This window comes from Puma concolor, chromosome C1, assembly GCF_028749965.1.
Source record: "Puma concolor isolate L17-30 chromosome C1, mPumCon1.1.hap2, whole genome shotgun sequence".
Taxonomy (NCBI): Eukaryota; Metazoa; Chordata; class Mammalia; order Carnivora; family Felidae; genus Puma; species Puma concolor.
In genome coordinates this window covers 126,731,338-126,759,092 of record NC_141674.1, presented here as the reverse complement: position 1 = coordinate 126,759,092, position 27,755 = coordinate 126,731,338, and the positions used below count along the sequence as shown (strand labels likewise).

Below are 27,755 nucleotides of genomic sequence, written 5' to 3'. Positions count from 1 at the left end.
ACCGTGAGCCCCAAATTCTGGGAGAAATTCAGAGTTAGAATGTCAATGACAAGAAGAGTATGAAATGAACTCTGGAAATCCCAACCACATGAACAAATTCCATGGGAAGAAAAGAGAGCAACTCGAAGCCACTGGCCCTAAGAAACTTTTGTAAGGTTTTTTTTTTTTTTTTTTTTTTAACCTATTTTGGAGGGGGAGGTATCACTGGCATGCAATGTTACATTAGTTTCAGGTGTACAATGCAGTTTCAACAGAGAAGCTTCTGTAATTTTAAGTTTGTATACCACATCTCACTCTTCCTTACCTTGTTGCATGGACTAAAACAGAACAGGCAATATTGTTCAATTTAATTTAACTCAATTACTATTTTATAAATGCCCACCAGAAGCCAGGAATTCTTCAAGGTGTTGGGAGTTTCAGCAATGAACCAAACAGACAAAAGCTCTATTATATGTCTCAGATTCCAGGGCAGAGGAAAAAAAAAAAAAAAAGTGAAGCATAAATGTTGCCTGGTAATACATGGAAAATAAAGCAGGGAAGGGGCACAGGAAATGGGGCGAAAAAGAAGTTGTATTTAAAAGAGGGGGACTCAGGGTTAGTCTTACTGCAGTGACATTTGAGTTAAAAACCTCAAGAAAGAGACATAGAAGTCTAAGGGAAGAATGTTCGGAAGATGGAATAGCTAATCCAAGGGTCCAGGGGTAGAAGCGTGCCTGGCCCACCTAAGGCACAGGGCAGGGGGCTACAGAGCAGTGAGGAAGAAGACATGGAGTAAGAGACAAGGCCAGACAGGTACTGGTGCCTTGAGGCCACTGGGATGACTGGTCTTTCCCTACAGTAAGATGCCATGTCTTTGTAAGCATCTTGGTGTCATGATCTAACTTATGTTTTCATTAGTGCCATTCTGTAGTTGGGGAAAATGGAGTCTTTTTATTCTTCATTCAACAATTATTTATCACCAGTGATGTTTACCACTTTAGGTATGGAGGACTGAGCAGTGAGTACGCTTATGGGGCTCACAAGGTAGGAATTGGGGCTGGAACACAGGTGCAAGAATCGTAGAGCAGCAGTGCCTGGCTCAGGGAGAGAAGGTTTTCTGGAGGACAGGACGCTTCCCTGAAGGATAAGCAAGGGTATATGTGTTGGGGGTAAGGGCTAGGGGCTTCCAGACCCAGGAACACACATGCAATGTGCATGTCAGAGAAAATGTGACACCCTGGAAGATGCATAAAAGCCAAGAGGAGGTGAACAGCATGAGACAGGCCAGATGGTGTAAATAAAGGAGAGGGGTGGAGGTGAAATGGGAAGGCTCTCAACTAATGCCTCCAGAATCCCAGCCCGCTCTTCACTTAACTCCATGACAGCTCCCTGTCTTTTCTGCCCCAAACTTCTACATGTATGGAGAAATGCTGAATACTCCCCAGCCCTGACTGCAAGTGCACAATGTGAGCACCCAGAAGCCAAATTGGTGTCTTCAGATTGTGAATGACAGCCGAAATGTTGCAGGCTTTCAAAACATTAATTCACTAATTAATTAAAAATAAACCAATACAAACAGATTTTGTGTAGGGAACAGAAAATGTTCTCTGACGGTGACATGAACGGTGAGGTTGTGCAGCGGACAGTTGGATGTTACTGAAATTTTCCAATGATGGGATGTCTGGGACTAACTTGCCTGAGACCGGGGGTGAGGAATCTGGTCATCACTGCTATTTCTACTTTCAGCTATCGTCTCCAGGGAGGGGGAGGAAGAAACACAACTCAGATAAAGATGTTTCACCACTGATGATGTTTTTACATAAGCCAGATGAAGCTGTGGAAGAGGGTGTCATGCAGGTAATGACAGCTATCCAAGTACGGGTAACTCCAGGTATAAGTCGTCAACTTCAGGGCTTTATTTTCTCTTGGAAATGGGACCGGAAAATGGCTTGCATTCATTTATTGAGGTACAATACACCTTGTCGGGAACTGAGAAAATAAAAGACAGCCTTTAGGAGTTCAGAAAAAGCAGTATGTACCTTAGAGCACAGACTGCCGACTGAAATAATGCCTAAATATAGGGTCAAGCCAAGTCCCTGTCAAGCCCAGAGAAAGCAGTTAATTTTCAACAAGAAACAACAGAAGTTTCCCCAAATAGGTACAAATTAGGAGCTAGTCACTTGATGGACTATAAAACAGCCTTGGAAATTGTGATTTTAAAAGCAGAACCTTGAAAAATATTATGATCTCTTAAGTGAAGGGGGAAAAAAGGAGATACAGAATTTCATTATGTATTTACAACTACGTAAAAATATACCCACGAAAAATAAAATAATGCTTATATTAGGGTATGGGGGGCGTTTTTCCATCAGGGGAGGCTTTTTCTGTTTTTGAAACTGGGTTACCTTTGTCTTCAATTTAACTGGGATGATAGGGGAAGTCTTTTAAATAGACTCTTCAAGGAAAAAAAAAATACAGTTTTGCTCTCAGAGTGATTTGAAGGAAGCAAGAGTGGGGAGGCATCTAGGGGGGGCATCTTCAGAGACCAGCGGGCTGTCAGGAGGACTGGGGCCAGCATCCAGGGAGGGGTACGGAGGTGGAGAGAGAAGGGCAAAGGGAGGGCACTGTGGTCTCTGATCAGGGATAGCCCAAACCAAGTTGAGCTCTCAAGATCTCACTGTGGGGCAAGAGATGGCCTTAGTGCCCAGCCCACAGGCCACCTGGAGCGAGGACAAGAGGTGAGTGCAAGCACGAGGGGCCCGCCGTGAGGGAGGAACCACCAGACTTTGAAGCTTCTTGGAAAAAATCATCACTCAGTACATGTAGCCGAAAGGACTCAGTGTTGTCTGACCACTCAGTTGGTCCGTGTAGAAGCCACTCAGGGAGGCTTCCAGAATGGTCTTTGATGACACGCACAAAAATGCCCTAATGCAAACTGAATACACAAAGAGAACAGTTTCCATGAAATTCTGAGATCTGGGGCAAACAGTAAAGAAAAATCAGGTTTTTCAACTTGTAAAAACTCCACCAATTTAGGGAGGAGATGAGTTAGAGCAGAAATAGAAGCTGCTTTAAAGCAAGAAGTGTGCTCTGAATGTTTAAAAGCAAAAGAGCTCTGGTCAGGACAACCTCAGGTCACTGATCCTCCAGATGTGTCAGCAATGGTGCCTTTTCTTTTTTTATCCTCCTCTGGGTCCTTTCTGACCAGCTTCCCCAGCCTCCCTCTGCACTCCACACGTGCCCGAACACTGCTAAATCTGGTCACACAACAGCCGGACTGGAAAGACAACAGACTTCTACAAGTGCAACACTATTTCTGCGGAGCCACACTTTCCATTTTGCAACTTACCGGCAGAGCACCATCTAGTGCACCTGTAATACATGTGCAGATTTATACCTCAACTACACAGTGCCTACTATCAACCCACACAGTAAACGCTAGTAAATTTGTCGCATTAAAAAAAATTAACAATATACAAATATAACTTGACACTTCCTCATGTTCAAAGCAACAGTCTTCCCCTTCAGACCACTAGAATAGCCACATTTATCCGGAAGGTGAGGGAATGGATTCTGTGGGGATGACTATGGTAGACCGGATCCACCCTTTTGACACATGGAAAGAATGGGACCCCCTCTTGAGGAGGGACTCGAGTTCTCTGTGGGCAGGCTTTGGGAGTCACTGTTTTGTGTCACTTCTCCAGCCCAGACACATCACAACATGATAAAGGTCTCAAACTGCTTAATTTCCTTCTTCATGTCCCTATTTCCTCCATTTAAGAGAGTGTCATCCATGAGAAAGCTTGCCATCAATCTGTGATGTGATGGCTGAAGCAACCACAGACGACCCCTGCCTTGCTCAACTGTCTCTTCAGGACTACCAAAATGATTATATTTTTAAGTTTATTAAAAAAATGTTTTAATGTTTATTTTTGAGAGAGAGAGAGAGACAGACAGACAGAGCATGAGTGGGGGAGGGGCAGAGAGAAAGAGAGACAGAATTTGAAGCAGGCTCCAGGCTCTGAGCTGTGAGCACCGAGTCCAACATGGGGCTCAAACTTGTGAACCATGAGATCATGACCTGAGCTAAAGTCGGACACTTAACCGACTAAGCCACCCAAACACCCCGCTGATTTTTTTTAAAGTTTATTTATTTTGAGAGAAATAGAGAGAGTGCAGGCAGGGGAAGAGCAGAAGGAGAGGCAGAGAGAGAATCCAAGCAGGCTCTGTGCTCTCACTGCAGAGCTGGATAAAGGGCTCAACCTGAGCTGAAATCAAGAGTCACACACTTAACTGACTTGACTGAGCCACCCAGGTGCCCCCAAAATGCTGATTTTCTAATTCTTTATTCCTTTGGCATTTATTAGCTGTGATTTCTTCATGATTAACAATTTTCTTTCATCAGCTCTTTGATTATCTTCAAGTACAATTTGTCCTAGAAAGGCAGCATCAAAGTTGGATTCTTTCCCTTTATTTTACAGAGTATTGAAGTGGTGCCCTGGCAACTTTGAAAGGGAGACAGATTGATTTTGTGGGTTTTCTTGTTTGGAGGATCATCCTGGACTCATGGAGTATCTGTCACCGGTTTGACTGCAGTCCTCTGTAGCTGTTCTTTGTGATTCTCAAACTACCCCATCTTTGACTCGGGCATCCTTCTGACTCCACCCCCGTTTCCTTGCTTTCTGGCATGTCGACACGTCCCATTATGAAAGTTTCCCGCGCTAGACCTGGGGTCAGCTATTTATCTGAGTACGAGGTTCCCTGTTGTGGGAAAGGTATGTAAGGGTTCCCAGTCTGAGCACCAAGGATATTCCTTACTACTGGGTTGTCTTTACTCTTGATCCTTTTCAAAGTACAGAGCTAGGAAACGTTTCCTTCTTAAAGAATGAGTTTATATTGATACTTCCTACTTAAGCTGAAGATTATACAGTCTTTACTTAAATTCTTTAAATATTCCCCCTGATTTCATATCCTGAAAATTGTGGCTCTTAGAGTATACCTGTAAAGGCTTCAAATATCAATTTAAGTATTTCCCATTATGAATGTATGGACCAAAGACTGAGCTTTAAAAGTCACTCCCGAAGTAATTGTTTTCTCTGTGTGGGACACTCACACTCATCTGATAGATAGAACACTGAGCCTGTTTCATGTTTTCAATCTGTTTTCAGTTTTTAGTGATGATTTTTTTTTTTAATTACATAAAACATTTACATGGTTGCAAAGTCAAAGTAAGGTACATTAAAAAAACATCTACTTTCTATCCCTGATCCTGCACACCTTTCCTCCAAGGGAGGTCACTTTCATTGGCTTGTTATTTATGCTTGCATAATTTCTTTCAAAAGTACAGGCAAATCCATACACACTAATGTACGCACACACTGCCTTCTTAGACAGAAGGGAACAGGTTGAGAAGCTGCCTTGCATTTTGGTTTTATCACATAAAGTATCCCAGTCATCTCCCCAGACAGTGGGGACTGCCCTCACTGCTTTTTTTTTTTTTTTTAAGTTTATGTATTTATTTATTTTGAGAGAGAGGGTGAGAGTGTAAGCAGGGGTGGGGCAGAGAGAGAGAGGGAGAGAGGGGATCCCAAGCAGGCTCTTCACTGTCAGTGCAGAGTTGGATGCAGGGCTCAAAATCATGAACCGTGAGATCATGACCTGAGTCAAAATCAAGAATCAGATGCTTGACCGACTGAGCCACCCTGGCGCCCCATCTGCCCTCACTGCTCTTCACAGTTTCACATTGCTTCCCTCTATCAGTGGACCATGTCATTCACTCAGTCCCCTATTAAAAACATCTGGGTTATTTCCAGTCTTTGCCTATTACAAACAGTGCCACAATAAATGACCTGTGCACACACCATTTTTAATTTTTGCTCACTTATCTCTGGGATAGACTCTTAGATATGACCTGCTCAAAGGAAAGATGTATTGGTAGTTTTGCTAAATTGTGACAACTACAGTCCCCCAGTTAGTACCATGCTCACTAGCAGGGCGGGAAAAGACGGACCCTCACCACTGGAATAGCTATGCTGCCAACTTTTGGATTCTGGACAACCTGATCCTTGGGACATGGTGTCTTGGCGAAGTTAAAATATGCATTTCTCTTTATGATGAGTGAGGGTAATGTGTTTTCAAATGTTTGGAGCAATAAGCTTATTTTTCCTCTAAACAAGTAATGGCCTTTGTCCATTTTCCTATTGCATCACACAACTTTTTCTTCAGTTTTTAGAAGCTTTTTATATATTAAAGAATACAACCCTCCAAGATAGAATATGCTTATGTTTTTGCCCCATAGGTTCTTTTTACTTTTTTTTTCAAAGGTCATCAAATGTATCCGTTTTCCCCGATTCCTGCTGAATTCTGAGTCACTTAGGAAATTCATCCCCTTCCCAAGTAAATGGGAATTAATCTATGTTTTCATTTTAATTTTAAGCAGTGAATTTCTTTCAACTCAGTCAACCAACATTGCTGAAATCCTCCATTCACAGAGAATAAAACAGGTAGTTAGGACTCTGAATTTCAACATTGTAAAAGAGAACTTTATACTTTCTGGAACACTTCCTATTTCTATTTCCTGAATACGGGCAACACCATCTTGTGGATGGCATACACATAGCATATCATTCAGACAAGTCTGGCCATTTTAGACACAACTAACATTTGATTTGATGAAAATCACTGGATCGCATCTTATGTTATTTTGTACCACCTCATCCCAGCCCCTCAAAGTTACACAACAAAGTCAAACCAAAGGCTAACTCCAATCATGCCTTACTGTACTGGCCAGCCATCTGACACCCAACATGCCATATATTAGTTTATCCCCTAAACCGTGCTCCAGGACAGGCTGCAATAGCAGGATGATCTAACTCCAGGAACAATAATCATGTTCACCATGCATGTAACATGCTCTCACAAATCCTTCTGGGCTAAAGAAAATGCTTGGCCATGAGCTGATTTTTAAATCACCATCTCCCAATTGCCATAACCCTTCTTAACTCTTCGGTCTCATACCTCACATTGCAAGCATGAGTCCAATGTGTTCTTCGTGATGTTTAGTGAAACTGAGAAAAAGGTCATCTTCAGGTGACTGCAGACAAAGGGGAGGGGCAACCACATAGGGAAAAACTAGGCCACAGGTCCCTTGGGTCTTAGCAAAGCAAAGAGATTCACAGCTCAGATGCTAACTCCAGGATGAAAATCTCTGGATTAAAATCATTCTGATAATTTTGGAAAATGTGAATTCTCCACTCTGAGCATCCAAATGAACTGATGTTTCACTCATGTGACCTTTCATTTCCAGAATAGGACTTCATCTCATCACCAAGGTATGCGGACTTCAACCATAAATTTATTTTTGGCATGATCACTATCAAATTTGGGATTTTCCTCCACAGTCCTCAGCTAATTATAAATGTAATGAGGCTAGAGGTGATAAATTGATAGCAGCAGTAAGAAATGGTAAAAGTGGGAAAGGAACAACACAGAAACAGAAAAACGCAGATACCTACTGCTGGGGTCAGTTAGGACATCATTTTTTAGGTGTCCATTTAACACCTCCTAAAATTATCAGCGCTCTTGGCAACAATGACACCTTGTGAGCAAGAGAAAGTGAGATTTCATTGTGGGGCCTGTACTTAAGAAGGTGATTAAGTATGAAACTGAGCTTAAAATAGTTTCACTTAAAAAAAAAAAAAAAAGCTGACTTTTTTTCTTTACAAGGTTTGATGCTTAAATAATTAAGACTTATTTTTTTTGAAAGTGTATCTACACGAAAGACCTCATTCCTCATCAGTAATTAAGGGGACCCTATGCAGCACCAAGTGGAATGAACTGTGTTTAGTGGCTGCCAGTCCAGAGTCCACGCGAAGTACTTTCCCAAATGGTTGCCAGTGATACTTCGTGTTGAACATTTTTTTCCTCTAGAAAATTTCTAAGCCTTTTCGCAAAATGCTCACATGGCCTTTCAATTCCAATTAAACAAACAAACAAAAAACCAAAAAAAAACCAGTTACTCCCAAGGGAAAGACTCCACAGCACACATTCCTACAGCTAAGAGCCCTGGGAAATCATAACCCAAAATACATGGCCGTCTAGTTTCTTTTCCCATTTGTCTTCGGTGGCATTCTGAAAAGCCGAGGTAAGGCATGGATACTCACGGAACATGGTATAAAACTGCTGTGGGTTCAGATTCCATTTGCCCCAGGGCGTCTTGTGGCCTTTAGACTGGGCATAGTTAGCATGGTTGAACTCTGGCTCCGTGCCAAATGAGTCCAGGACTCGGAGCATGCACCTAAAAGGAAAAAGCAATGTGGATAAAACTACAACCTTGACCCCGAAGTTCCGAAGTTAAAAGTTCTAACCCCTCCTGCAGGGACAGCCAAAAATGGACAAACACTTTTTAATTGTTTTTAATGTTTATTTATTTTTGAGAAAGAGAAATAGTGCCTGTGTGTGGGTGGGGGAGAGGCAGAGAGAGAAAGAGAGGAGACAGGGTATCAAGTAGGTTTCACAACGACAGCAGAGAGCCCAATGTGGGGCTGGAACTCACAAACCATGAGATCGTGACCTGAGCTGAAATTGGGAGCTTAACCGACTGAGCCCATGGGGTGGCCTAATAAATACTTTTAATCAGAAACCCTACTGGGCAGGCAGTGAGAGACTCCAGAATACATATACCAAACATCGCCATGTGTGACTTCTGAGCCCAAACCATTACAAGCAGATCCCATCTGCTTCAGTTTAGCGGACTAGTTACAGAAGATTGCTCAGATACCAGCAAAATAAAAAGTCCCATGATAGCTGGCATTGTAGACTGCCATGGTCCCTACTGTACCCCTAGCTAAGGCTGAACATATCATGGTACCTATGAGCAGTTGTTGAAGAAACAAAGAATTACCATTTTTAGAAGTGGCTTTGGTCTGAATATTTGTGTCCCTCCACCCAAATTCTTATGTTGAAATCCTAGTCCCCAAAGGTGATGGTACTGGTAGGTGGGGCTCTGGGGGTGATTAGGTCATGAAGGTGGAGCCCTCATGAATGGGCTCAGTGTTCTTAAAAGAGATCCCAAAAGAGTTCCCCTGTCCCTTCCAGCAGGTGAGGACACAGCAAGAAGTCTGAGATGTGGATGAAGGAGAGCCTCACTCAACTACACCAGCACCCTGATCTTGGACTTCAGCTTCCAGAACCGTGAGCAATAAATGTTATTTCTAAGCCACTCAGACTGTGGCATTTTGTTACGACAGCTCAGACAGACTAAGAGAGAGGTTTTAGTCTCCAGAAAGCACGAGGCATACCTTATCTCTTTCAACAGTCACTTATCATTTTCATCAATTAATAAGAGTATTTAATTTTAGGTAGAATTTAGAATCTCACTCAATAGGCAGTGTTGATTACAAGTATTTAACAGTAACAGAACATTACCCTCTTCTTCCAGAGCCTGAAGAAGTAAAATTGAAGATGTTTGTTTCATTGGCTTTTTCAGCAAAGTGTTCAAATTTGGTCAGCCCAATCTTCTCTACCACTTATTTTAAGATCTTTATGTCAAAAAATTTTTTTAAAGCAGTATTTTGTGACATGAAAATTAGATGAAATTCAATTTTCAGTGTTCAAAAATGAAGTTTTCTTTGAACATGGCCATGCCTAATTGTTTACCTATGGTCTATGACTACTTTTACTCACTAACAGTTAACTTCAGTAGTTGCCACAGAGACCATGTGGCCAGCAAAGCCTAAAATATTTACTACGTGGCCCTTTACAGAAAGAGCCTGCTGATCACTGCTTTAGAGTACTCAGAGAGTGACCAATCCCAATCCCAAGAAAGGAATCGATGCTGAAACAGAACTTACTGAATTTGCTTACATTCATTTCATTACTGATTCTCAAAACATCAATGTAAATTTAGCTTGTGCCTGGCCAATAAAAATAGCTCTGTTTTCTGTGGTTATACATCCGCAAAACTTCTGGATGGCTGTTAATGGACCAATAAGCATAAAAGCAAATACATTTTAAAACCCACATTTTAGAATCAGATAACAGCAAGTGAGTTCTAAGTATCAGATTCCATTTATTTCTTCCTTTTCTCACTATTATGAAGGCATTCTCTCAACTTTTTTTTTCTTTTACATCACTGTGTGATTCAGAAAAATAAAATGCAAACATCAGATTGGATTTTCCAGAAAAATCAAGAGTAGACTGCCACTTTAGTGTGAGGATTTTCTCATCAGAGATCACTACCATTTGTTTAGACAAGGAAGGGAGGAAAAGGAAGAGGGCAGAAGGAAGTACAAGCCAACCATACAAAATGTTTCCTTATTTTTGATTCCTGTGTGGCTCTCAAGGAACATGCTACCATTACATTACACTGACAATTTTCACAATATCACAAAGAACACATCTTCAGCCTGGCAGCCAAGAAGTGGACAGAAATGGAAGCCCACAGTACAGGAAAAAGAAAGCTAGGGACCCAAGAACTGACCAGTGTGTGTTTTCCCCATTCTCTGAATAGCTCGGGAACTTCCTTTACTCTTAATAAAAGATTCCCATTCCTTAACTTACATACTCTTTAATATAAAAACTTTTATGTAAAAAACAAAAAAAAAAAAAAAAAAAGAAAGAAAGAAAAGAAAGGACACTTGGGTGGCTCAGTTGGTTAAGCATCCAACTATTGATTTCAGCTCCAATCATGATCTTATGGTTTATGAGATCAAGCCCTGCATTGGGCTCTGCACTGACAGCATGGAGCCTACTTGGGATTCTCTCTCTCCCCCTCCCACAAGCTCCATCACACATGCTCGCTTCTCTCTCTCTCTCTCTCTCTCTCTCTCTCTCTCTCTCTCTCTCTCTCTCTCAAAATAAACATTAAAAAATTTATATAAAAATCCCTTTTTAAAATTTAAACTTCTAACATTAATTAACCCTTTAACTTATATTTTTAAATAAGATACAAAAGCCACTGGTTGAAACCAGTGCATTTTCTTCTGCGAAAGATGGCATCGTTCAGAAAACAGCAGGGATGACAGAGCTTGCTCTGTAGAAGATCGTTGGAGAAGAGTAGGACACAGAGGGACACACACTGACAGATGGAGCTGCTCAGCTCCTGTCGAAGGGCCAGGGCTGGGACTCAAAGATTACAGTGCTCTGTGCAGGCACAGTGGGGAGGAACAGGTCACCCTTATCATGAGAAACCTTTGTCTTGAAGGCTTTGGCTACTTGTACTCATTTGCAATCGACTCTAGCAGGGTATATTCCTCTCTAGCTTTGGCTTGTTATTTTAACTTTGTGTTTTATTGGTTTTATTGTGAATTTGGATCATTAAGATGAACGCTGATGAGTAAAGAGGACTAGTAGGAGCCTAATGCCTGCAAGCCCAGAGTTAGACACAGTGCTATTGATGTTTGGCTTCTTCCCAGCAGAAAGCCATAGAATGAATGATTGAATGTCTGAGAAACTGGTAATTCTACATCCTTATACTTAAGCTTTGGTTTGGGAATCATCCATTTTTTTTAGCTGACCTGGGTTTGTTTTATAAACCAGAGGCAGGGGAATGATCTCTGTGTACGGCAGAGAAGCTTTAACATTATAGTTTTCCTTCTTCGATCACATTCTACAGCTGTGTGTTTGGAACTGGGTTTGTGCTGTTAATATTTATGTAGTTCCTCTAATGCCTTTTGTGTGTTTGAAGCATCAGGAACAGCCCGATGACTTAAAAAGATATTTGCCTTGCTGCCCGAGGCAGCTGGCCGCCTCCTAACAGGAATCGCTGCAGTAATGCCAAATGACTCCTGGAACATTCTCTTAGCTGCAAGCCACACTACTATAAGATGGACGCTCACAACTTCCTTGGCAGGACCTACTTTCTACTTTGGAGTTTGATATAAAATATGGTTTATCTTGGGGCGCCTGGCTGGCTCAGTCAGTTGAATGTTCAAGCCTTGATTTCAGCTTAGGTCATGATCCCAGGGTCATGGGATCGAGCCTCACTGAGCTCTTCACTGAGCGTGGAGCCTGCTTGGGATTCTTTCTCTTTCCCTCTGCCCCTCTCCCCCACTCACATTCTCTCTCTAAAATAAAGCAAAAAAAACCCCATGGTATATCTTGTACTATTTGTGTTTCACTTTCCTGTGTGTCCTCAATGTCAGCTAAAAACTCATACGAAGCAAAATAGTTATGAGTTTTGCAGTCCCTAGGTATACTAGTTGCATGTAGGCATTGCAAACAGGTTTAACTGAATTTCCTGGGTCCCCACATAAAATGGACAGAATTTACAAATATTTTTCTGAACGCCTGGGTGGCTCAGTCGGTTGAGCGTCCAACTTTGGCTCAGGTCATGATCTCACGGTTCATGAGTTCAAGCCCCACGTTCGGCTCTGTGCTGACAGCTCAGAGCCTGGAGCCTGCTTCTGCTTCTGTGTCTCCCTCTCTCTCTGTCTGCCCCTAACCCACTCACATTCTGTCTCTATCTCTCTCAAAAATAAACATTAAAAAAAATTAAAAAATTAAAAAAAAATTTTTTTCCAAGATCAACAGGACTCAAGGTTTGCTCCTAAATGAAAGATCAGAGTTAATGGATTTAAGGGAATTCATACCATCTACCATCCACAAAGATGAATTCAGACAGTCTTGAAAATGTCTAATCTTCAAAAGGGAAAGAAATGGGCAAGTAACTTTCTAGAGGACCTGTTTGGTCTTTGGATGAAATCTTACCTTCATCACATAGCAAAGACCGCAGGGCCAAAGTCCTAACAGACCTCCTGCCAGCTAGTATCACTAATGTAGATAATTAATTAAAGAAAGGAAAGATAAATATTACACCCTTCCATAAAACCCCTCTGAGATGGTCCCTTTTCATCCAACAAGTTTCAAATACCCATCAGTGGTAACCATTTTAATAATGAAACAGTCCTTTTTAATTGACCTAAACACTACCACTGAGGACACTTTTCCATCCCAACAGCCCTTCTTAATGGTGAGGATATGTGAGTCTATAGATGCCCGTAAGGCCTTGTTCCTTTTGCACATCTACCAGATGCCTGCCATTTGCTAAATGCCAGAGAACAAGAGCTCTGCTTTTCTTTCTTTTTTTTAATACTGAAGCTAAAAAGGGGGAAAAATGATTATTTACTTACATGGCTTATTAACCAGAAAGAAAGATGGTTATTTCCACATAACTGAGAACAAATGTGATGAGAACATAACTGAGATGTATGAAGGTTTCAAGGAAAAAACCAAAAAGAACAGGAAAAAAGGGGTGCAGAAGGTAGAGTGTTATCCTGGCCCAAACCAAGATTCTGCTTTTGCTTTCTCATGAAACTATATCCAAAACAAAATGAAAAATACACAATCTCTTCTCAATGAATCCCTTTCCTCTGTCACTGAGTATTTCACTGCCCAGTGAGAAAAATTACAGCTACTGACAAGAAAATTCTACAGAAAATTGGTGTTTTCTCTACTGTGTTTTGGAGAAGATTCCTACTATTTTGACTTCTATTTCCTTTGAATTTCTAAAGGACTTGCAATCTGACATAAGCTTAAAGTTAATAAATAATGTTAAACTAGAAACTAACCTGAAACAGACCTAGTTCAAGTCGTTAAGGATTCAATTACTGGTTAAGTTAGAAGAACACATCAAAACATCTCTTTACCCAAAAACAATAAAAAAGAAACACATGGAGGAATTTCTAAGTCATGCTAATTGAAAGGTTTTCCAAATGTTTTCTTAGGAATTTGGTTTAAACTGTAGATCAACATTCACTATCAGTCAAGTGGTACTAACATCATGCTTTTTTTTTTTTTTTTTTTTCAACGTTTTTTTATTTTTTTATTTTTGGGACAGAGAGAGACAGAGCATGAACGGGGGAGGGGCAGAGAGAGAGGGAGACACAGAGTCGGAAACAGGCTCCAGGCTCCGAGCCATCAGCCCAGAGCCTGACGCGGGGCTCGAACTCACGGACCGCGAGATCGTGACCTGGCTGAAGTCGGACGCTTAACCGACTGCACCACCCAGGCGCCCCAACATCATGCTTTTTAACCAAATTTAGGTACCACTGACACCATTAAATAAAATATGATGTTTATTTACATTTATTGTAAACTTTGAGAGACCATAAATAAAAGTCAGTACCAGCTGTAGTAAGTGGAAGCTAACAAAAAAAGCATGCTTCTTCAAAAATTATTATTAAATTCAAACTGGATACTTTGCCTAAGGCTGAAACTTACAGCTACAGTCATTTTGTTAAAAATGCACATAAGTGTTACAAGACATGGTGGAGGTATGGTAGCATCAAACTAAACCTTTTTTAGAAAGATTGGAAGAAAATGGAAAAATTGGTAAACTTCATTATGTAATTCACTGTTATTTAGTGCCATGCTTGTGCACGATGTAAAATCATTTCAAACAAAAAAACATGGCCCCACTCCCACACTGCAGAGAACAATGGGTTCTTCTCTGAAGTGATAAAGACGTGCACTCAAGTCATGCTCAGCAGGGGTCTTGTCCTAAAAAGTGCAAGAGCCCAGCATTCAGACAACGTATTCACAGCTTTCTCTTCCAAAAATGACAACTGATGAGGGAAAGGCGAAGAGAAACGAGTCATCCTCTCAAATTTGAGGAGCACAAGAAGTGACATTTTCCACGTTTTATCCGAATTGTTACTTAAACAAATGAGAATGGCGTGGGCACACTGAGAGAGGTAAGCTGAGCATCAGGGAAGGTAAGGAGGAAGTTGGACCCTTTCTGTTCTCTAAAAGAAATCAGTGAAAAGAATGAATAGCCTTTGGAAGTATAAAGTCACTGTGGAAAATCTGAATTTCAATTAGGAATGAGAAACCCGCTCCACACTATCCAAAAGATAATATTTGATAAGCTTTTTCTGTCTGTAACCATGTTACCCTTGTTAAAAAAATAAAAAATAAAATAGCTCTATAAACTTTAGGACAGCATGTAGCACTTACTGGTAGTGAACCCAGGATGGTCCAAGAGTTTTCTTGAATTGAGCAAGTCCCACAATATCAATATAAATGAGCTCAACGATTCTGTCTCCTACAGTTGGGCAGCCAGATCGGTTTCCTACAACCTTCTTCATTATTCTAGGAAAAGGGCACAAGAGAGGAAACATAAAAAAAATAATTTATTTCAAGCTAACTACACTTAGCAACATTAATACCCAAATATACCTCCCAAGAATTTTGTCGGGGAGGATGGCATAGCCTGTCCCAATCTGCTGCCTATCCAAATTCTACCCACTCATCAAGGCCTATCCAGAGCCCAGATTCTGACTCTGGCAAAAGCAAATGGTGAGGCGCGCGCGCGCACACACACACACACACACACACACACACACACACACACTTTGAAACTAAGGAAGAGCTGGCTCTGAATCTGTCTCTACTATCTAAATCCACTAGCAGCTGTGAGATTTCAGACAAGTCACTAACTTCTCTGGGTCTTTCCTTCTCATCAAAAACAAACAAACAAAAAAAACCCAACCTACCACAAAACAGGATTTGTTACAGAAAAGACAGTAAGATAGCAACCTGTCAGAGATTCTTTGGGTGGTTACATGAGGCATTAAGTAGAAAGTGCCTAATGTATATCAGATACTCGTTGAGTTGTGACTCTCACTTTCCCCCACATAATCTGTTCTCATTACTCCAGACCATACTGACCTCCTAAATGTCCATTTCTAGCTGCTACAATATAAACTTCTATACTGTCTTATATTGTTTCCTATTTTTTTTCTGTGTCAAATTTTCCTTCCAAGTAGACTGTATTACATACCTGGGACCATGGTTTATGGTTTTTCACTACCCTTTCTTCCATCCACCCATCTCCTCACCCATCCATAGAAACCCACCCTTGCATTGAGAGCACCCACGTACCTGATCATATGCCAACTTCAGATGCGGGAGAAAAAAGTGCTAACCAAACTACACTGCCATTCACCCAAACATCAGTCATCACTGGTGCCTTTTAACCCTGCCCACACCCCATAACTGTCCTTCACCGAATTATGGCGGTCCTACTTCAAAGGAGGGCTCTGCTCTGCAGCTCCACACTGACACTGCTTCAGGCACTCTTCGCCTGTCATCTGGCCTACTGACCTTACGAGGCTGTGTATTTCTTCCCGAGAATTTGAAAATACTTCTGTACACAGCCAGGTAGTGAATCCTCTCATCTTTACAGACCACATGTTCTCTGCCTCAACTACGCAACTCGGCCCTCATAGAATAAAAGCGGTCTTAGGCAATACATAAACAAACAATCTGTGTGGCTGTGTTCCCATGGAAACTTAGTAACAAAAACAGGCAGAGGACTGCATTTGGCCCGCTGAGCCAGAGTTGGTAGACTCCTGGTCCACCTTGTCTCTTTAGGGGTTCCCAAACTTGTCTGCACATTGGCATTACCTGGAGACATCAAGATACTCATGCCTGTGTCCTATCCCCAAAGATTGTGATTTAATTAGTCTGGGACATAGTCTGGGCTCTGGGAGTCTATAAAGATCCCCAGGTGATTCTAATGTACAGGCATATTCAGGAACCGCTGCTCTGTGTTGCCCCCATAATTCTCTTCTTAAATAAAACACATCTAGTCCCATCACGAATGCTTAAAGACCTCTATAGACTTCTTGACCAACAAATTAAGTCTCTGCCTGGTAGGCCCTTATTAAGCCTTTTCTGATCTCCCTAGGAAGCAATTGTCCCTAGGGATCCCACATTCTCCATTTATTCACCCATTCATTCATTCATTCATTCACCCCATCTCTCATTTGCTCAGTAAATAGTCACGAGCATCCAATGGGTGCCAGGCACTATTCTAGGTGCCACATACACCATAGTGAGCAATATTCAGTTTCTGCACTCCCTTGGCTTACATTCTAGCATTCATGCCTAAATTAGTACTAATCACAGTGCAATTAGTGTAATTATTATATAATATATTAGCTGTGATTACCCAAAGATTGGCATTTCCTTGAACACATGCTGGTCATCTCCTTACATCCCAGAGCAAGAACTAGTGCACAGAGAGCACTAATGAACGACTACTGAATGTACGAATGCATCTACCTCATGGGTCATGTACACAACATGTTTTCAAGTAAGCAGGAGGCAGCACGTGGAAGGGACAAGGGTGGTGTTTAGGGGTTCAGAAGATCTCAGGTTGATCTAGATCCGAAAGAAGCATTGTAGTATAGTGGTCAAGAACACAGTCATAGGATAAAACTCAAATCCTAGCTCTCTCACATGTTTTCCACGTGACCTTGAAAACCTCAGTTTCCTCATCTTTGAAATGCCGAAAGCAATGGCACTTATTTCCAAAAGTTTGTGCTAAGGGCTGAGTAATATAGAATACATGAAATGCTCAGTATCTGATGCACAGTAGGTGCTTGACAAATGTTGGTTGTTACTAGTCATCATCAATATTCCAGTTGTCATAACTGTTGACACTACACTAATGCCCTTATCATGGTTTTAGCATATAGAACTCATTTAAAATATGACACTGTATCATCTTGCTGATATTATTGATTTCACCTCAACACGGCCACGTATCAGGTGTGTGGACTTTGGACCTAACACATGTGGCCTCTCCCGGCATCAGTATCCTGGACAATAAAGTAGACGCAGGGTGGGATATATTTTAACACCCTTCCAGCTCTAGAATGTTCTCTCAAGGCATTTCATCTGGAACATTTGACACTGCAACACAATCACTTGGCTGCTGGGTAGAAAGTCTCCGTGGGCAGCTATCCAAAAGGAGTGAAGGGGGCTATAAGCATAACTGCTTAGCCAGCTGTGTCAATCTAAAAAGAGATTAAGAGAGGGCTAAAGCCAGAAGTAGGTTTCAGTGAAACAGAAAAGCCAGGTAGAATGAACAGAGTCAGACTAGAAAGTTGGCTTTACTGAAAAAAAGGATGGAATCAGAGCTTTCAAGAAACTCATTCTACCCAAATTAAATTATAAAAAAGGAATCTGCTCTGTTTTAAGATTTAGAAAGCTTGAAGTTGAGTAGGGAGTGGTATGAATTTCAGCAAGAGACAGGGAATTAGGAAAGTCAATAATGTTTTGTGGTGCACATGTTGGAAGCACCTGTAATAGCAAAGAATAAGCTCCTTAGTTTGAATTTTCTGGCATTCATTTATGAAGCCTCTGGAGCCTGCAGCTACAATGAAAACATATTATCTTTTTCACAGTGTATGTATTTAGCTCCTGAAAATAATCTTCTTATCTCCTGTTTAGTGAATTATCACTTTCATTTTCCTCCACAAGAAATTACACACTAATAGAGGGCTTTAAGAGTTTACAATTTCTTTTTTGTATTCTGATTTTAAAATTGAAAAGTAATCTCCTTACTCCTTGAGCTCAGCCAGTGAAGCTGAAATCCTAATGTCATGGCCCAGTAAGTACAGAGATGTAATTAAATCACTCCACTGAACTAATTCACCAAGAGGGCCACCACTGAAAGCTGTCTCTGCTATCTTAAATCCAGATTCCTTAGTCAGGAGTCCCAGGTGAACAAGGACCTGAAAAAAAACAAAACAAAGGAGAGGCATATATTGATTCCTACTGAACCGAGTACAAACTCCATAGTAACACACCAAAAGCAATCAACCAATTCTAAAGTATTGTTTACGTTCTAATGAAATAATGTGCCGTAACATTTTTCTAGAAAGTACCCCAAAAATGGAAGGAAATAAGGTCACTACTGCCCTTTCTATGGCTATGAATAGGATATGGACAATCTGTTTTGAAAAATAAGGATATATTTGGAGAATCAGAATTAATGGAGAGTAAGCCAGAGCAATAAAATATCGTTTTAACAATATTGGGGTTTTTTTTTCCCCCACAGTTGGGATATTTTTAAGGTTTTAACATAAAAAATTTCAAACATATCCCAAATCAGACATGACAATGTAGTCAATTCCAACATACTCATCACATAAATTTCACCGTTATTAACTTATGGCAAAGCTTATTTAATGTATACCCTTCATTTTCTCCCAACCACTATAGCTTATGATGAAGCAAATCCTAGAGAAGATACCCTTTCATCTGCAAATATTTCAGTTTGTATTTCTAGAAGGAAAAAATCTTCAGTTAAAAATATAACGGTAACATCACTATCACCCCTAAAAAACTATTAATTCCTTGATATCATTCATTTTCCGGCTGTTTATACTTCCTCAACTGTTCCTTTTTTTTTTTTTTTTTTTTCTCCCAAGGGCAGTTTTTAGAGTCAGAAGTCAAATAAAGTACATAAACTGTTAATTGTCTCATTTACATCTTAGGCTTCTTTAACCCCATCCTTTGGGGGTGGGGAGAGTTGTCACTTATTTGTCCAAGGGACTGGGTAGTATTTCCAGTAGAGTCTCTTACACTTTGGATTTTGCTGATTATACACCAGACTCTTCCATCCCTTGTAGTTATAGTAAATTAGTAATTAGATCTGCAGGCCTGATCAAACTCACATTGGATGCTTCTGGCAATACTACTGCATCGGTAGTGCTGTGTACTTCCGCCAGTGGGGACATCGCGTGTCTCTGGTGATGTTAGCAGCTACTGATGATCACTAACTAGATGCATTAATCCACAGGGGTCGCAAAATGGTCATATTCTATCACTCCTTCTGTACTTACTAGCTAAAACATCCCCCTCTTCATCAACTATTTGGTTCTGTTGAAGTACAGTTTACATAGAAAAAGCCTGGTAAATACTTGACTCTTGCCCGTCACTTACTGGTTTTTAAATTACCAATTTGCTCTTTAGCATACTCTAAAGACCATCAGTGAAATTTTTTAAAGGTGTCATTATCAAATCATGGATAGAAGTATATTTGATGTGTTTCAATAAACCGTAGTTATAATCCTTATGGATTATCACATTGTCCCTTCTTGCCAATGGGAGGCTGTTCAAGTTGGCTTCTAAGTTCTTCTGACATAGTTCTAGTAGGCTTGGAGAGTTACTTTGCTCTCTGGTATGACAGGTGTCCCAAGCTCATCATGTGCAACTTCTATCTCAGACTTTCACCAACAATTTTTCCAAGAACCTCTTATACCATCCAGTGGAGATGATATCTAAAGTTCAAGGTCTGGAGCCTAGGGGACTCTGGTTGATCAGTGTCCATAGCCTTTTTCGATGGATGTAGCTGGAAATTTATTTCTCCTCCAGGATAAAACATCATAAATTCATTCTGGTACTTCCCCTTCAAACTCAGGATTACAGGATCTTTACATAACATTACCTTACATATGTTATTTCCTCTCTCCCACACTGAAAATCCCACCTCTCAAGGATACTAATATAAGTATTTTGCTTTATTCTAATATGCTCAAGGGATTCACAATGAGAATATCTACACCATCACCAATTACACAATTAGTAAAACTCTTAAAATATTTTGCAGTTTTTTGGTCCTTTGTGATACTCCTTCAGAAATGCTGACTGACTGTGCTCTAGTCACTGAGAACAGCCCTTCTCCGTGTGTTTACTGCAAAACTGAGTATGTAGTCAGTTCATGTTTTCTTTTCCTAGTAATTTTTAGGTACGGTTTTCTTGTAGTGAAATTTTGTTTTACACCATGTAAAATGCTTCTAGCACCAAATCTACAAAGTAAGATGTGTTTACATAAGTCTAGTTTCTATGCCTCCATGCTAGTCCCTCTTTCCCCATATTTGACCCTTTTTATTGTGGTACAACATATGCTAACACAAAATTTAACGTTTTAATAATTTTTAAGTGTATAGGTGAGTGGCATTGAATACATCTACAATGTTGTGTAACCAACACCATTATCCATCTCCTTTATTTTTAATTTCATGGTTTATCCTTCTATTTTTAACAATATGAGGAAGCGTAAATGTAATACTATATATAGGTCATGTGTGCGTATGTACAAAACTTTACGTATACTTGTAGGTATACAGATACATACAATTCTTCCTTTTAAAAATAATGTTCACATTTCTCCACCTAATATTTATTCCTCCAACAATATATCCTAGAGATTATTGCATAAGATTATATAAAAATACTCTATTTCTCACAGCTCACCTGGAATTTGGACCTCATACTCTTCTACAGAGGACTATTTGTTACCTGAACATTTGGAACTGTTGTCTCATAAACTCAAGGAATCTAAACTAAATGGAAGCAATAAAGTATGACTTGGGGTTCCGCAAGTTCATCTGTATTTCCTTTTCTTGAGGATATCAAATTAGTCAAATTAGGAATACCAAAGTCATTTTTAATTAATTTTTATAGGCGGATACTAAAGACTGTTTAATTTGCTCTGCTGTTTGTCATCTGAACAGTTAATCTAAAGCCAAGGCCACTGAACCTATAACTAACAGGGTATAAAATCCTTCACGCTCAGGGTTATTCCAGAGGTTTTCGAATCAAGTCCTCATGAACTTCAAACAAACTGCCTCTAGTTTAATTGACAGCATCTCTCTCTCTCAGGAACATAAGCCCAAGTACCAACCCAACGTAGCAGCAGTAGAACTTACCAGTTGCCCAAACCCCAGAACTGACAAATACCCCAAACAGGAGACTTCCGTTATAATGGAACAGCCTGCTCTCCAAGGCTGTACCTGGGTAGAGCCAAGAGGGTTAAGTCTCCTGATGCCACAGGAGGAGACAGTCAGGATGGTTCAGAGGGAAATCTTACAGGCAGAGATTCCTGCTTGGCTTCACCCAAAAAACATGTGTGCCGGTCCCTGGTAAGCAGGATTATTTTAACTGGGGAGAGGAAAGCCCAAAAATGGCTGTACAAGACACTGAGCAGATTCGCCCTGAGGGAATATCACTGGAGACATGACATTCCTCTTAGTCTTGTTTCCAAGCAAAATCCGATTTTAAAAGAAAACTGGCATCTAACTGAACTGAATTAATCAGAAGCTCACTTTCTTCCGCTTTCTCTTTTCAAGATTCTGCTTTTCTGCCAGGGACTTGATTGCTTGGATCCATGCATCAGCCATTCGCCGGATCCGGAGTCTCATCCACCGGAATTCTTCATGCTTTTTCATCATGCTGTAGAGAATATTAAAATCTGTACGGATTTCCGCCTAGAAACAGAAATTTAATAAAAAATGAACAGAAGATAAAAAGTCAGAAAGCATAATAGTTGTCATGATGTGACATTTGAAAACTTGAAAGAGATAGTCAATTAAATATAGGGCTTCAAAAGTGAGGCTTGTCTGCTGCACAGCTTTACTTTAAGGCCCCAGGATTACAAATTAAAGGCCCCTGACTGCTGATATGCTGTAAGGGACATCATTAAAAAATTAGAAATTGAGAAAGGCAGCACAGTCATTGCAAAGCCCTGAGTTATATTAAAATGCCTTTTTATTTTATTTTTTTTTACAAATGGTATGCTTGATGTACCTTGAAATTCTCCACACCCGAATTTATCACCCCTTGGATCTACTGAGAGGCAGCAGACTCCAGGAAAAAGTAAAATCAATTCATAACAGGCTTGTTGGCATTATGGGGATGCCAAAAAGCCTTCTTGTGCCCACAAAGTTAAGCAGGGGACAAATGCTCATCTTACAGTTTTGTCCCAGTCCCAAACAAACAAAAGTTCATTATTTTCTAAGGACTTTAAAGCCAGGAATACCATTTTCCTACCACAGCTAAATAAAATTTAAAATTCAGGGGGCACCTGGGTGGCTCAGTCGGTTAAGCATCTGACTTCGGCTCAGGTCATAATCTTGCAGTGTGTGAGTTCAAGTCCCGCTTGTAGCTGTGTGCTGACAGCTCAGAGCCTGGAGCCTGCTTCAGATTCTGTGTCTCCCTCTCTCTCTACCCCTCCCCCACTAATACTCTGTCTCTCCCTCAAAAATAAATAAACATTTAAAAAATTTTAAAAATAAATAAATAAAATTTAAAATTCAGGACAGAATAATTTAAAAGCCAGGAAGAACATTTTTCTAATGTAGTTGGATACAACCAGTGACTGAAATAACAGAAAAATAGTAAAACTTGTATTTATTTCATCTAACATGTAGAACATGCTAACTCCCTCTCTCAGGAGTCATCACACTTCATTCTCAAAACTCACCTGATCCCTCCTTGACCCAGCCATCTCCCAAGATTCTCATGGTCTACAGCATGGGTCAGCAAACTGTGGCTTGGGGGCCCGATCCTCATCCTCCTTGCTGCCTTTTTTGGTAACCTAAAGTTCCACTGGAACATGGCCATGCCTGCTCATTTATATCCTGTCTATGCTGCCCTCCACACTCAAGGTCAGAACTAAGCCATTCCAACAGAGACCTTACAGCCTGGTAAGATTAACATATTTACCATCTGGTCTTTTTAAAAAAAAAAATTTTTTTTTAACGTTTATTTATTTTTGAGACAGGGAGAGACACAGCATGAACAGGGGAGGGTCAGAGAGAGGGAGACACAGAATCCGAAGCAGGCTCCAGGCTCTGAGCTGTCAGCACAGAGCCCGACGCGGGGCTAGAACTCACAGACCACGAGATCATGACCTGAGCCAAAGTCAGCCGCTTAACCGACTGAGCCACCCAGGCACCCCTACCATCTGGTCTTTTACAGAAAAACTCCGCTGATCCCTGGTTTAAAGAATAAAGACTTAAGCTTTTGGGGTGGCACAGAAAACCTCTCACAGTCACTCGTGATCTTTTCAATCTCATCTTCCCCCAAACCATCTTCATCCAAACCCCTATGGCCTCGTCCACTGAACCATGCTCTACTCCCTGAAAACCAACTCTTGCACATGCACCTTTCTGCTGCACATCAGACACACCTTCCTCTCCCTGATCTACTATGAACTCACTCATCATTTGGAATTCAGCTCTAAAGACACTGTCTCTTTGTGGACCCGTCCTAAGCCCTGAAGGTAAAGATCATCACTTCCACATTCATTTCCACCGGACTGTCATTCAGCATTTGCACAGGTGCGGACATTGTTTTCAACCATCACCTTCATTAGGTCACACAGCGCCCCCACATCTGGCACCAGGTCTTATTCCTATGGGTAGCATATCACTCAGGAACCCTCAGAGAATTGCTCAATAAACAGACACTACGGCTTAACTGATTTGACCATCCAAATTTGCACAGGCCTGCGGATACAAGTTCTTCAGTTTACCATTATTTCAGGTTACAGTTGGCATTTCTAGAAGAGTTCACACGTATTACTTAGCATCAGAACCACATTGTAAGCCTAGTTCCCAACATCCCAACTCACCAATGAATTATGATCAGCTTCTTCATAGGGATTTTTTGCTCTCCAAGGTAAATGAGGACACCAGTTTTCAACCTGAAAAATACATCGGAGACATTAAGTATGCTGGTTCACCTGGAAATGAATTCATGTATGAACAAAGCACCATGCACCCTTCCTGGCACATGGTGAGCACTACATTTAAGTGGTTATTACTACTATCAGTCAGACTTTCATGATTTCATCTAGTAGTACAGAGACAGGTGCCCCCTCAGATGAAACAATAATAGCAAAGGTCTTGTGGAGCCCACAGTCCACACTTTACATCTGTCCTTCAAAGTACTTCACAGCGACCGATTCCTTCACCGAGTAAGCCTCACGTGTCTCCACCAGAAGGAGAGGGGGTCTTACGGCAGAAAGGGACAAGACTGAGATTGCAGGGGAATGAGAATGGAAGGCAGGAATGATTCATTATCTGCTGTGGCATGTCTGGAAAGGAAACAGCAGGGCATTTTAGGCACGGAGCTCAATCTTTTATCTCAGAATTAGGAAAGCAGCTGATCATTTAAGGCTAATTGATCAAGGCTTTCCCTCATTTTCTGGCTGTTCACTGCACACTATCTCATCTCAAGGAAGAAGATGGTAAAAACTATTGGAGAAAGAGATCAAAGGAAAAAGGATAAAAAAAAAAAAACCACCTCAGTAATCTTGTGAGAGCCATTCTAGAAGATGGACTGCTCTGTCAAATGCACAAAAGTTGAGAGTTGGGGGAAAGAGGAAAAGGTTTTACAGAAATTCAAAAAGGTTATGGAAGAAAAGTAGGCAAAAATCACCATTTCTAATAAAAGAAAAAAGAGAACTGCACTGACTAATCTTGCTGGCCATACAATTCCAAGGTGGCACGTTACCCACGTACAAATATGCAGTGAGATTATTAAAGATGGCTAAGAAAGAGCCATGTAAAGTATTTTTTTCTACAATTTTTCTCTGGTGAGATGGACTTGTAGGAACAGAGCAAGTGGGCAGGGGGCACTCGGAGGGCCAGCGAGCAGGCAGGTACACGTACAGCCACTGCCTTGGAGGTCAGTGACACAGGCTCGGTCGGGATGGTCTGCCCTCCAGCCCTGGGTGTGTTTTCAAATAAACACAGCAGTTTCCCTAATCTAGAAATTGCTCTTAATGCAAGGTGATTTTTACTATGACCAAAATAACTGGGTGATTTGCATAAAGCCATCTGCTGCTGCAAATGAAGTGAAAGCAGTAAGTGGAGGGGAACAAAGCTTGGGGGAGGGTGGAATCCCTGGATAGGAAAAGAGCAATATTCTCTTTTTTTTCTTGTGGCATAAAATTAGACTCTACCATATTTGTGAATGACTTCAGAGACTCAAAAGGACTCCCCAGGAGGAAAGCTGAAATGGCTTCTACTCATAAAATACGAAAATACTAGCTTGCCTTGGATGCCCGTGTCTAATTAAGGAGACCTTACAGCAATATCACCAGGAGAAGCAGTATCTGGAGCTCCACAAATGTGAAAAATGAGGCAAAATCAGCCGAAAAGCAGCCTACAAGCAGATGAAGCCTCAGCTGGTCCCAGCAGCAGTGCAAACATCTGTACCTTGTATTCTTAGAGCAGAATGAATTATTTAATTCAAATTAAATTTTTGTAAATGCACTAAATAAAACATTGCTATGAAGCATATTTGCAACGTGAAGGCTTCGAATGGACCGCAGCTAGCATTTTCCATCGTGAGAGCTTCATCCTCATACAAGAAGGATGATGAGCAACCAAAGCACAGATCTGAAGTCAGCCTCACACTAAGTCAGTCACAAAATGTTCACGGCAACACGTCAGGATAAAAAATTTCCCCACAAATAGCATAATAGGGAAAGATGAAACAAGACGATGAATAAAGAAAGTCAACCGAAAGGAGAGGGATTAGCGAGACGAGATACTGATAAAGGAGAACACATTCCCTCCTCTTCCGTCCCTCCTCACTCTTCCGTCCTAAAAAGAACCTTCCAAAACTCCCTCTGATGAAAATACTGTCCAAGGTGATCTTCTGAAATATGACTTCGCTACAGAATATTCAAAACTTTAATTCCTCTTTGAAACTGATCACCCATCTCACTTCTTGTTACTCTAAATCACTGGGTAATATTTTGCAAGGCTTCAAGGGCATCCCTGAAAGTGCAGAATATGGACTCAGTGTGTCAGTGTATTGTAGCTTTTAGCAAGGCATCTTTCTGCTACATGTTCACTCGTAATGGAGGACAAACCAATCATGAACATCTTGACACCTAATGAAGATAGTGGGGTTTTAAGGTTGCTGTTTTTGTACACAGTGATAGGGTGACTGGCCAACAAAATAATTAAATTATACATAAACCTATTTCTCCATGGGGAGAAAAAAACACTTTCTTTTCCCCCTGAAACCTCAGAGGATTACCAAGATTGGAAGCAAGCCAGTACTGGCAATAACTCTAAGTACTGAAACAAACAGCCTTCAAATGAGCAAAATTTTCCTAAATAGGAGTGTCATTAATAACACTCAGGGAAAGTCTTGCTCAAGGCTAATAACTCAACCTCCTAATCCCTAATTTTGTTTTCTGCCTGATTTACCTGGGGCCGTTTAAGGAGTCTAACCCCCTAGCAGGGCATCCTACCAAGAAAGCTGGATCCCAGCATGAGCCCACCGCTTTCCTGCTGTGGATGATTTCTAGTCCAAATCATTCTTACCAACTCTTCTGTTCTCAGAACCCTCAGGGCCTGCATCGGCCTGCTCCCTTTTCCCACCCATTCCTTTGGCCATACCTTTCTAACTGTGACTCTGGGGGCCCTCCCTGGGACAGGGTTTTGTATTTGCCCTGGGAGCAGGAACGCAGGATGTGGCACTGTCCACTCCCACCCCTGCCTGGCTCCTGGGCACTGGGGGAGCTCTTCCTCACTCCCACTTCCAAGGATAGTCCGCAAATCACCACAGCACGTCTAAGAACTGAAAACCACCTGAGTTCATGGCAATAGGCACACAAAAATCAATAGAGGAGCCAAACCATTACTCAAATAACCTTCAATTTGAAGGCAAACTCCTTTCACAGAACCAATCTTTTTAGCACACTATCTTCAGGCCACAAAATGAAGAGGAAGGAAAAACAGAAAAAGACCAACCACACTAGAAATTTGGAATGTTAAAATGTATTCCACAGAGAGGGACCTATATACCACCTTTCTGGAATGAGGAGATACAAAATTAACTGATTTGATTTTTGACATGCCCCCTCCCAATGATGTAAAATCCTTTGACCTGAGAAGGTTTTGCAGCTTAATCACACACAACGTGAATAAAAACAAAGGCCCTCAACGGCTCAAGTAGGTCACGCTTACTTTCAAGGTCTGTAGTAGAATGGACAATTCATTATACTTAAGAAAAAAGAAATTGCTGGTAGATACATTTACAACTCAAGTTAGATTTTATATATTTATTTTTTTAATGGTTACTTTTGAGAGAGAGAGAGATAGAGAAAATGAGTGGGGTAGGGGCAGAGAGAGAGAGAGAGAGAGAGAGAGAGAGAGAGAAACCAATCAGAAGCA

The 27,755-nt window shown here is 41.0% G+C and overlaps 1 protein-coding gene across 7 annotated transcripts in view; it reads right to left on the bottom strand.

The window, feature by feature from the left end:
• MGAT5 (alpha-1,6-mannosylglycoprotein 6-beta-N-acetylglucosaminyltransferase) overlaps window positions 1-27,755 on the bottom strand; it is a 336,396-nt gene that overhangs the window by 96,453 nt on the left and 212,188 nt on the right. For all 7 annotated transcript variants that reach the window (XM_086715203.1, XM_086715204.1, XM_086715202.1 and 4 more), the window contains 5 exons: window positions 24,191-24,262; window positions 21,882-22,043; window positions 18,334-18,503; window positions 14,935-15,069; window positions 8,142-8,275 (listed from right to left, as the gene is read on the bottom strand). In XM_086715203.1, coding sequence (XP_086571329.1) covers window positions 8,142-8,275; window positions 14,935-15,069; window positions 18,334-18,503; window positions 21,882-22,043; window positions 24,191-24,262 — 673 coding nt within the window. The remainder of the gene's footprint in view (window positions 1-8,141; window positions 8,276-14,934; window positions 15,070-18,333; window positions 18,504-21,881; window positions 22,044-24,190; window positions 24,263-27,755) is intronic.